The sequence below is a fragment of the Etheostoma spectabile genome, chromosome 23, assembly GCF_008692095.1.
Source record: "Etheostoma spectabile isolate EspeVRDwgs_2016 chromosome 23, UIUC_Espe_1.0, whole genome shotgun sequence".
NCBI classification, from domain to species: domain Eukaryota; kingdom Metazoa; phylum Chordata; class Actinopteri; order Perciformes; family Percidae; genus Etheostoma; species Etheostoma spectabile.
Window position 1 is genome coordinate 8668057 of NC_045755.1, and position 11265 is coordinate 8679321.

The 11265-nt window shown below is 43.7% G+C and overlaps 2 protein-coding genes across 16 annotated transcripts in view; both read left to right on the forward strand.

Annotated features, from left to right (window-relative positions):
* Positions 1 to 11265, forward strand: part of nrcama (neuronal cell adhesion molecule a) — a 1100153-nt gene that overhangs the window by 292412 nt on the left and 796476 nt on the right. The window lies entirely within an intron of this gene.
* ifng1 (interferon gamma 1) lies at positions 1587 to 8177 on the forward strand. The gene is made up of 4 exons (XM_032505106.1): positions 1587 to 1861; positions 2766 to 2837; positions 5542 to 5814; positions 7290 to 8177. Exons 1-4 carry the CDS (start codon positions 1742 to 1744, stop codon positions 7443 to 7445), a joined length of 621 nt encoding a protein of 206 aa, XP_032360997.1. The 5' UTR covers positions 1587 to 1741; the 3' UTR covers positions 7446 to 8177.

Below are 11265 nucleotides of genomic sequence, written 5' to 3' on the forward strand. Positions count from 1 at the left end.
ATGTTGCCCTCATGTTGTCCCCATGTAGTCTTCATGTTGTCCCAATGTTGTCCCAATGTTGTCCTCCTGTTGTCCTCCTGTTGTCCCCATGTAGTCCTCATGTAGTCTTCATGTTGTCCCAATGTTTGTCCCAATGTTGTCCCAATGTTGTCCCAATGTTGTCCTCATGTTGTCTTCATGTTGTCCTCATGTTGCCCTCATGTTGCCCTCATGTAGTCTTCATGTAGTCTTCATGTAGTCTTCATGTTGTCCCCATGTTGCCCCCATGTTGCCCCCATGTTGCCCCCATGTTGTCCCCATGTTGTCCCCATGTTGTCCTCATGTTGCCTTTGTTGTCCCCATTTTGTCCTCATGTTGTCCTATTCAGTGTTCTTTTTAATTCCCCAAATAACATGATTGATTCAACGCTCTTTGCCAGTACAAATCTCTACTTTCATTAATTTTGGGTCTTATCTATTTTATAGCATTGTACAAATGGAAGTGTTGTTGAAATAGTTTGAGTAAAAGTTGACATATTCCAGTCTGTGATTATCATCAACATCCATTCCTTTAATTTTAGTCCTCAAAATTCCCTACTTTCTGCTTTTCTAACTCAAACATTAGGTATAATTTCCTATAAATGAGGTTTATTGACCATTGGGTTAGGGAAATGCAAACAACTCAACATTAATGTATGACACTTTTCATTGTTTCTTACGTTTTGGTCCCTTTTTTTGTCAAAACTTTTTGTCGCTTTTTTATTCAATGTTCAACGCTACGTAACACTAACTCATTAACTTTAGTTTTACAGGTTTTTTTGGAATTTATGGTCAATGAACCCGTTGTCTTCGGCGCTTTTACAAAACTCACTCGTGCTCAATCAACTTCTACTTGTTCTACTTGAATGCTTTAGATATCACAGATTTAACTGATCTGAGGAAGGTTATCTGGGCCGAACTGACCCCCATCAGTTCGGCCCACATCGGATCTGATACCTAGGATCGAGATGGGTACAACCCTGGATGTAACTTTAAGACTTTAAGGTTTCCTTCTTCAGGAGGAACCAACAGGCCGATAGTTAGGCGGTCTCTACTGGTTTTATATTTCGCTGTGTCGGTGCACCGGCAGAGAGAAGTTGCCCAATAAAACCACCGGTGCGATGACTTGCTCTGGGTTTGTAACGGTTTCCATTGCGTTTGTCTACTGGATCGAATGATTTCTGACGCATGCTGTGGCCTCACAGCGCGCTCGCGCTTTCCAGCTGCTTCTAATCTGAAATGTCAAACTCCATTTTGTTGCATGGAAACCCACAGGCCTCCAGCAGAGCCTGCTGGGTCCCTGCATGCAGGAAAAGCATTAACTGCATTAAAAAACTCACCAAGGGGATGTGAATTTCAAGCAATGAGCGGGTGATTTGTGTTTGACATGCATGTCGGTGAGCGAGTGAGCGAGTGGGAGACCCCTCACCCACTTCTATGAAGTTTGGTGATTTAAAGGAAACTGCACAACCACAGTTTTCACACCTAGATCATCGCTGCAACGCTCTCTCTCTCTCCCGCGAGTTATAAATAAAAGCTTTCATGACAAGTCAAACAGTTTGAGAGAAATTCAGGGCAAGACGCACACAGTCAGACAGGTCTCAATCCAGGCCTGTACCCGTCCTCGGCATCGCTCCATCAGGGACTCAAACCGCCGGTCTCACACATACAAGGCCTCCACGGGTCTAGGATTCAAACCAGCGGCTATACTAAGCAGGGCTACGATGGTTGCCACGGCGCGGGCAGTGGTCTGCCTGTCTTTCTGGTTGTCTGTGGTTCAGGTCCGGGGATCCTACATCCCTCCAATGATGAACAAAACCATCCAGGACCTCCTGCGGCACTATGTGAGTATAAAGCACTACGAGTGTTTGATGTTACCTTTTACTTATGACTGTTGTCCCCTGTACTTTTGACAACTGACCTAGTATCTGCTGCTTTCACACTCACCACACACACACACACACACACACACACACACGCACACAAGCACACTTTTTCCATTCACTTCATGCATGTTGTTAAGTCCATTTAGTCCATTTGCTGCAAGCATTGTTTATCACAATCATTCATGTTATTTATTGTTATAAAACTTTATTAGAAGTTAGCATTTTATGAACATCACAGTCATGTGTAGGCGATTGCAGGGCTGTGCTGTCCCTTGATGGGGCATTCAAGGACACTCCCAACTTCTAAGTTTCAAGAGATGGAAAGAAACTCTTCACGTTTCATTTTAGGGTTGATCTTTTTTTTTTCTTCTTTTTTTTACAAGCCAGCATTACAATGAAATGCTTTGCAGCAGTTGCGACACAAAGCTTAGATGTCGGAATGTCCTTGAATGCACCATTGAGACAGTTTTGATGCAAAAGTCTCAACTACAGTTACATAATTTTATCAACAACTTGTATTATTGTCTGATGTTTGAGCTTGTCAACGGCACATCTCTGAAATCTCAGATGTCAGATTGTCCTTGAATGCCCCAAAAACACTTTTAAAGAGTCACTAAAAGTCAAAATGCGAGTAATTACCATATTCATATGGTCTTTTTTCCAATGTGTTTGATTGTTACAAGTCTTTAGTTTCATTATCTGATGACGTTTGTCAGCAACGTCTCTTTAAACGCATCAGTAGGGCCAGTTTTCATTATTATAAAAACCAGACTCGTTAACAACATTCACCAATAATTAGTATTCATTTGGCTAATATGTGAAAAAACACTGACCTGAAGTTTCATTTTGTCTTTTTTTGCAGAGTATCTCACCTAAAGAGAGATTTAACGGGAAGCCGGTCTTCTCTAAAGAACCGCTGACTGGAAAAATGGAGGTAAATAAGTCAACTTGATCATTGGAACAATTTAGCTTCTATACATCTACAATTAGAAAAATTGGGGTTTTATATATGTCTTGCCTTTTATCTCACACTCTCCTCTCTGTAAACCCACAAAGAAATGTCTTGTCTCCACAAATGCAGACACTGTCTCAACCATGACATGAATGAAACCTTTCTGTCATAAGCTTGGGGTTAGGGTTAGCCTAGCTTAGCACAAAGACTGGTTGGAGATGGAAACTAGCTAGCCTGGCTGATTCCAAAATGGGGAAAAATGCACCTACAGCTGACCAATTAACATATAATTAGACATCCATCTGTTTCCCCACTGTTTTTCCAATCTTGATGCCCAAGGGCGCCAAATCTGGACATGTTTTTGGGCCCTTCTCACGTGAGGGCCCTGGGTACTAGTCCCCTTTCCACCCGGAGTCCGACACCCCTGTTTGTGCTAAGCTAGGCTAACAACCTCTCGATGACATTGGTGTCAATCTTCTCCTCTAAATCTCAAAAAGAAAGCAAATAAGCTTGCTTCCCAACATCATGCATTCATGATCAGGTGGCACACAGCCTGGCACATTTAGGGAGCGTTCCCAACTGTCATGGCGTTCTTCTACGTGCACCTGAAAGCATCTAAGCTGCTTTCCATGTTCTCCTGTTGAGCTCCGCCATCTTCTACCTTCTCCCCACTGAGTCAGCAGCCGGCCGGTGTTTTCCTCGAGTCGCAGTCTGACTCTGTGAGCAGAGTTAGCGTTAGCGGTTCCTGTGGGTTTTTGTTGTTATTTTCCTGCTGGCTTTGCATTGTGCAACCCTTTTTTTTCACTGCAACTATTCTCAGGCTCCGAATTCAACTTTCACTCTTCACCAGCGACGATGAAAAAGTCACTCTGAGTTTCGAGTACCGAGCGAGTTGAACCACCAAACACCAGCCCGGGAGTCTGAACACGGCGCAGTCTGCAGGGCTTCAGGTGGCTGTTTGCAGCTGGCTGTGCAGCCTTGTGTGGTTAACAAGATGCTATCTGTAAACATAAGTAACATCTGTATCTATCTGTCTATAAATAACAGAAATCCGCTTTAGATCTGAAAGTTTCCTCATCAGCCGAACAAATTATTAGACAAGAATTTAAAAATAATCCGTTGACTCAGTGTGTGGATTTTTTTGCGTGGAAATGAAAACTTTTTATAGTAATAGTTTGAGATGTTGTCATTTTGTAACGGAAGAGTCTCTTTTAAGCTCTTTAGAAGAGGCGGCTGTGGGAGAGCAGTTGCCTGCAAATCAAAAGGTTGGTAGTTCGCTCCCTGGCCCTATAGCGTGCGTGTGTGTGTGTGTGTGTGTGTGTGTTGTGTGTGTGTGTGTGTGTGTGTGTGTGTGGTGTTGTGTGTGTGTGTTGTGTGCGTTGTGCGTGTGTGCGTGTGTGCGTGCGTGCGTGCGTGTGTGTGCGTGTGGTGCGTGCGTGCGTGCGTGTGTTGCGTTGTGTGCTTGTGTGCTTGCGTGTGGCGTGTGCGTGCGTGTGTGCGTGTGTGCGTGTGTTGCGTGTGCGTGCGTGTGTGTGCTGTGTGTGTGTGTGTGTGTGTCTCCCATACATAAATATGAAATAAAAGCTGTATATATATATAAGCTGTTTGAGTAGTCGCTAAGACTAGAAAAGGCACATTATAAAAACATCCATTCACATTTAAAAAGTGTCGGATGTGTTCTGGCATCAGAGAACCGAACGTCAGCCGGCTCGGGCCCAACCACATGTGGACGTAACAGTTAGCAGCACTTGGATCAGCTTGGTTGGGTCCTGCATGGTTGCAGGAAAAGACGACAACTGCCCCACATATTCTTTGTTTCAGTATCGTTATGAAACAGTCTGATTGGTTTTGTGGTTTTTGTCCTCTCGTCTACTGGCTCGACCTTCTGGGAGTTGACTTTGAAAGCAGTTAGGTTTGGGACGGTTATGTTTTAAGACACACGAATAATGTACATTGTTATTATATGCATACTCCATTCACTTAAATTATGTGACAGTAGAAAGATAAGGGAGGCACCAGAGGAAAGGATTGGTTCACACAGATTAATCTTAGTGTCACAATTCATGGTACAAGTTCATGACAAAACAAAAAAAAAGGCTTTGCTCATGTTTTTTAATGGCATGTAAGAGATTGACAACAAGTATTGAGGAACATTTTGTAATTAGTTTGTCAGAAAATGTTAATGTCCGGATGATTTATGTGAAAGTAAAGATCCTATTCAGGTATTCAGGGTGGGACACAGTACAGAAAGTGGTATTTAAAAGCCACCCACCCCACACACCGCTTTTGGGTTTTCCCGTTTAGTTTCTCCCTCACCACAACAACATAGGTGTCACATGTCATCCCCCGAACTTGCACCAGCGACTCATGCGTTTTAGACCTGTTAATGTTGGAGTGTGACATTCATGTTTCACAGTCAATGAGCGGCATTTCCCTTTTTAAGGCCAACTCTGTGCTTAATGCAACTCCTGTGTGGGGGAAACCACTGCTTTTTTTTCCCATTGTGTAAAAAACATGTCAGCCCCCCTGAGTGGTACAAGGTCGTCAAGCCTCATATGGTTTTTAGTTTCTACTTTTGTGCATTTTCAAGATGTCTAATTCATCGGTATTCTTTAATTGAAAGCGGCTGAAATTTAAATATCAACCACCATTTAACTAAATATCATCACGTTTCTTTCTCTCTCAGGGAAAGCGGGTGTTGATGGGAGGCATTCTGGACACATACGAGAAGCTGATTGGCCAGATGTTGAAGCAGCAGCCCACCCCGGCCCCCCAGACCGCCGGGAGCAACGAGCGTCTCACCCCTGCCAACCCCCCCGCCGGCGCCGGCACTGCCAGCGATGGCAGCGTCAGGTGGGGGTTGAACTACATCCTGCAGAGGGTCCAAGCGCTGAGGAAAAACTACTACCAGGAGCAAAAGACGCTGCTGCAGAAGCTCAAGGCTCTCGACGAAATCCAGGTACAGAGACATGGACTCGCACTAGGAGTAGGGCTCATAAAGGGTTAAGGGGGGTCTTGAGAAGGGGCCAACATTGAGGTTTACGTGAAGGTTGTGAAGGGCTCGTTGCTGCCTAATTCAGACCAGAAACCCGATTGGTTTTATGCATGTGCAGAGATGGTTGAGTCATTGATCTCAAATGGTTAAAGTCAGGATAGCCCAATGGTCAGGGGTGGATAGGACCTGAACAAATGGGGTTTTCAGTCCAGATTGGGTAGTGATGGGTTAGGTTTACGGTTCAAACCCAGGTCCCGGGGTAAGGGGCACGGGCACAAGGTGACCACAGATGTGGAAGCAGACTTCAAAAACTCCCTAAAAACCTGGTTCGGACATATACAAAGCCACAGAAAGAGACACAGATATTAAAATAGAACAGAAAGTCTTTATAGTCATCACAAGTGCAGTACCTGTGCAACAAGATTTAAGCAAAACCTTTACAGTGTCTACACAACATATAAATGGAAGTAGTGCAGGGGGATGTGGTGCACAGTCCTGAGAGAAACTACATACAGTACTTATATGAAACAGTAGAAAGAAAGTTTGTGTACACATCATGCAAAAATATAGTTTGGTGTGTCAAAAGTCCTGAGTATTAAATATTGCACTGTAATGAGGGTTAGCTTAGTGTAGGCTTACAGATGTCTGGGCTTCAAAGCATTGTTTAGGGGAGGTTGATGCAGGCCTAAGTTTTCTGGAGGGTTATGGAGGGCTTTTACCAAGACATATCAAAAGGTTTATTGGGCCTATAGGCAGTGTATGTTTGGGGCCTAAAATAAGGCTCCAGGAAGGATCGTGTGGGACTTGAAGTGAAGTTTCTAGGAGGTCTATTTAGAGGTCTATGAAGGGCTTGAAGTAAGACTTAGGCTGAATCTCATTTCTCTGTCTTACTCCTACCCCTTGGTTTCAAGGACTAAGGGTAAGGGGTAGGGGTTAGGGGTAAGGGGTAAAGGGTTAGGGGTAAGGGTTAGGGGTAGGGTTAGGGTTAGGGGTAAGGGTAAGGGGTAGGGGTTAGGGGTAAGGGTTAGGGTTAGGGGTAAGGGGTAAGATGGAGAAAAGGGATTCAGCCTTGACCCTTGTGTTGTCTTCCTGCAAACATGGAAAAAAGGTTTTCCAGTTTCCAAGTTTTTTTCAACATTATCTCTTTTTTTCCCACATTTTTGTCACTTTTTCAATGCTTTTTAACGTGTTTGGTGTTTTTGACATTTTCAATGTTGACATTTTCAGCGCTTATTTCCACGGCCCATTTTTTTGTGACCCAAAAAAACAACTTAACTATAAAACGGGTCAATTTGACCCAAGGACAACAGTGTATTTAGGTTTCCAGAGGGCTTATGTATAGTTAGACTTACAGTACTAATGTAGGGCTATTCCCCCATAATACTGTGGTCTTAGGATTTTTTTTGTAAAATGTGTCTTCCTCTCTTTCTCTCTCCTAGCTGAATAACCGTGTGGTCCAGAGCAAAGCATTGTGGGAGCTGCCGTGGCTGTACGAGGAGGCGAGCTCGTTGAACGACACCATCAAGCTGGAGCGGAGGATGAGGCGCCGCCGCCGCCGCCAAGCCCGCAAAGTCAAGACTCGTCTGACCGCCTGAAACACCGACAACCACAGCAACAGGGATGATTTAACGACAAAAATAAAAATCAATTAAAAATACATTACAATGCCAAAGAAAATCCAAATTTAAACCAGCGTGCCAACTTCTTATTCTATTTTCTAGGAGGTTTTTCGAGAGGTTATTTATGAATAAATGTATATGTATTACACCAGCAGCCTAAGCCTATAGAAGATATTGTACATTTCTAAAATTCATGTGTCTTTTTAAAGGATGTTCGGAGCTCGATACTTGAAAGAAGCGTGGCTTCAGGTTTGATCCTGTGAAATGTTTATGAAAACTAAAAGTCAATCAACTCACTTTATCAAACACAATCTCGACCAGTTTCCACCTGGAAATACTTGATTTCTACTTATTTTAAAATGTTTATTTAATGCTCAGAAAATCAGCCAATTAGAAATATAATAATTTAACTGTCAGCGGCTCATGTAGTACAAAGTACACACATAGTACAAAGTACACATGTAGTACAAAGTACACATGAGTTGAATACTGGCATAACCTTAAATGCACTCTGAACATGTGGGTCCAGCACTGAAGTAGAAGTACTATACTCTTTAGGGATTTGTTGTATTTTACTGACATGTATTATTCTATTTATGTTTGTATTTAAAGCGTATTTAATAAGCGTAATGCAATGACTGATGCTAATTTATTGTATTTATTGATTGATTGGTACATGCAGCGAAATGCAACTGAATAAAGCACAATGAACTTAATTTTCCTATTCTTAGTCGTGTTTTTTTGCAGATGATAAGACGCACTTTGTTACTGATTTGACGTTACCGTTAACGGGAGTTTCTGGTGTTTTCTGGGACGGAGAATGGAGATTGGTTGACTCTTTGGCCATCTTTCTTGGCACAGCCAATCACAGAGTGTGTCAACATGCACAACAATACTCCACTATTATTCCAAATCTGACAATATTCAGAATTTCATAAATATCATGTAAACGGCATATTCCGGCCGAATAAGGCCTTTTTCCAAAAATAGTACTTTTCAATTAGGACGTGTGGGAAATTCTGGTATTATTCGGGTTTTAGAAGCACTTTTTGGACACACACAGCTATGCATATGTATACATACTTACGTGTGTGTGTGTGTGTGTGTGTGTGTGTGTGTATAGATATATATACTGCATGTACATGCGTATGTATGTATATAAAAGTTTACATACACACAGGGTAATCCGATTGTGCATCTCAATCGGGGGTTTTACTGCAGTTTGTGACAGTTTACGGCCTCTTGCCTGTTTACGGCTCAAGGTCAGCTTTGTGCGTTGCTATGGTTACTGTACACAAACCAACCACCCGGCGGTTTGCAAGGCTGCAGAACCCGATGTGGAGAAACACGGCTCCTTTAAAAACGTGGTCCGAGACTTGGACATCAACAGGATTTTGGACATGCACAAACATCGCTATGCCGACCGTTTCAAGAAGCCTGTTTAAGGAATGAAAGCAGGAACAATAACAGTAAATGTGCATTTTGGGCTACTGTCATGTCCGTTAGTTGATACGCCTGATGGATTGTGGGTAACTTTAGCTTCCGTTGTTGGTGTTAGCCATGCTGTTGTAAACCAATGCTGTTGGGCACGTGTTCACGGTTAATATTCCGTCATAGTCGGGGTTGTTATTGTGTCATCTAGTACCATAAAACAGTAAAAAATAAAACCTGTGTTCGCATGGTCCAACAAGCCGGACCATGTTCAATCCAAGTCCCCCCCCCCCCCAAAATACCTTGTGGGGGGGCCTTTTAAAAGCCTTTTATTGTGGCCAGCCTGAGGTACACCTGTGCCATATTTCCACATTTAGCTCCTCTTGATAATGCCTACATTAGTTGGGGGGGGGGAGGGGGGTGGTGGGAGTAGCTCAGGCCGTAGGAAGTTGGGTTGGGGACCCAGGGTCGCTTGTTCAAATCCAGTACGGCCACAGTACAGAGGTGTGGACTGGTAGCTTGGAGAATGCCCGCTTCACACCTACTGGGCATTGCCAGGTTGCCCTTGGAGCAAAGGCATCGAAGCCCCCACCCCCCACCCCCTCTCGCTCAGGGGGCCTGGTCTAGGCACATGGCTTCCCCCCCCACTCGTGACATCTCGCGCATTGTGCAGAATGGATCGCCCCCCCCGTGTGTGTGTGTGTGTGGTGTGTGTCTATTTCAGATATTAGACAGTTCTTTCAAAGGGTCCAGTTGACCAAGTAAAACCAGGAGGCTCTCAAACAGCAGAACCCACGCAAAGTGGGGGTGTCCTGTTGTGTGTGTGGTGTGTTCTTTTGTGTGCCCCCTCCGGGTGTGCTGTGTGTGCTTTGGTTGGTTTGGGGGGGCTGTGTGTGTGTGTGTGTGTGTGTGTGTGTGTGTGTGTGTGTGTGGCGATTACAAACAAAAATGAGCGTAAATTGTAATTTCCACATAGTATAAACAGTATAAAATATTTTTTTAAAAATACTTCACATTTGCAGTCCCTGTGTGAAAGTGGACATTGTGACGAGGCCCAAAATAGTCACTGCTTCTTTGTAAGAAAGGTAAACCCCATGTTTATTTTGCATTGTGTTGTAATTTCTAATCTTGTTTTAGAGTTGTCGGATAAATGTACACAGCAGAAGTACATGTACTCGGATACTTTCTGCTGAAGGGTCCCAGACGCTCGGATCTGCAGGCAGATGGTCGGGGTGTGAAAATCTCTCCGCTGTGACATCACTTCTGATAAACAGCAGGTAGTCTTCTTTTACTGTAACTGTGCAGCCCTGTCTTTACCCACAATGCACCCTGGTGGCTCTGTGTGTGTGTGTGTGAGGTTGCGACTTCTAAGAACCGGAGCTGTGCTTCCCCCGCAGCTGAGCAAGGCTGCGTCTCTGTGTGTGTGTGGTCAGTGAACTTCACAACAAACTGTCAGACGCACTGTAGAAAAAACTAAGAAAACCTTAAAGATATATCGTTTTCTGTCAGTGTCCTCTTGTTACTTTACTTTCTGTTGGGCGGAGACAAGACTTCCTTAATGAAGGTGGTGGTCTTAATTTGTCTTGATGGACATAAATACCATTTAAAAAGTCCAACTGGTCACCTGACTTCCTGTTTCTCTCATGTCCAAACCCCCATTGGTTCCTATTGAAGACACAAATATGTAGGCCTTGTGATTTCCTAAAGCAGCTGGTCACTGTAGTTTTAATCCAATACTAAGGGTTGCACACTTTTTAATGTTATGAGTCAAGAAGTTCAGGTCAATTTTAAGAGGAAAAAAGCAGAAATTATGAATAATTATGACTAATTGTTAAGACCAGAGGAATGAAAGTGATCAGTTGTATTTGCAAAGAGCGTTGGAAGGAATCAGATCCATTTTCTTGGGGTAATTTGGTCAAAAAGAAACTCGTATTTCAGATACAGACACATAGATGAAGACGTTGGGTAAATGTTGTGAGTTGTGTCTTTTGTATGTTGTTAAAAAATTCCAAGTGAAAACCAAAAAGTTGATCACAAAAAAAAGACATTGGTAAAACGTCCAGACATTGAAGCGCCCACACGTCCTCAGAGGGTTAATGTGCAGATTTAAGTCACCGGGCATTAATACACACACACTGTCGTTGTTATGAAGGACGTTGGCCAGGAGCCAGTCTGGAGGAGCTACACAGATGAGTGGCTGTGCAGTTAAAGTGAGAAGATGACTAGCTCAGATAAGGGTGCCGTGTTTGTGCTGTAGCCGGGGGTGGGGGGGTCACAGAGGAGGCAGACTGCTGTGGGGGTAAAGGGCACTTCAGCAGGACAGAGATGGAAACCATGAAAACACTGGGAGTCACCCCCCCCCCCC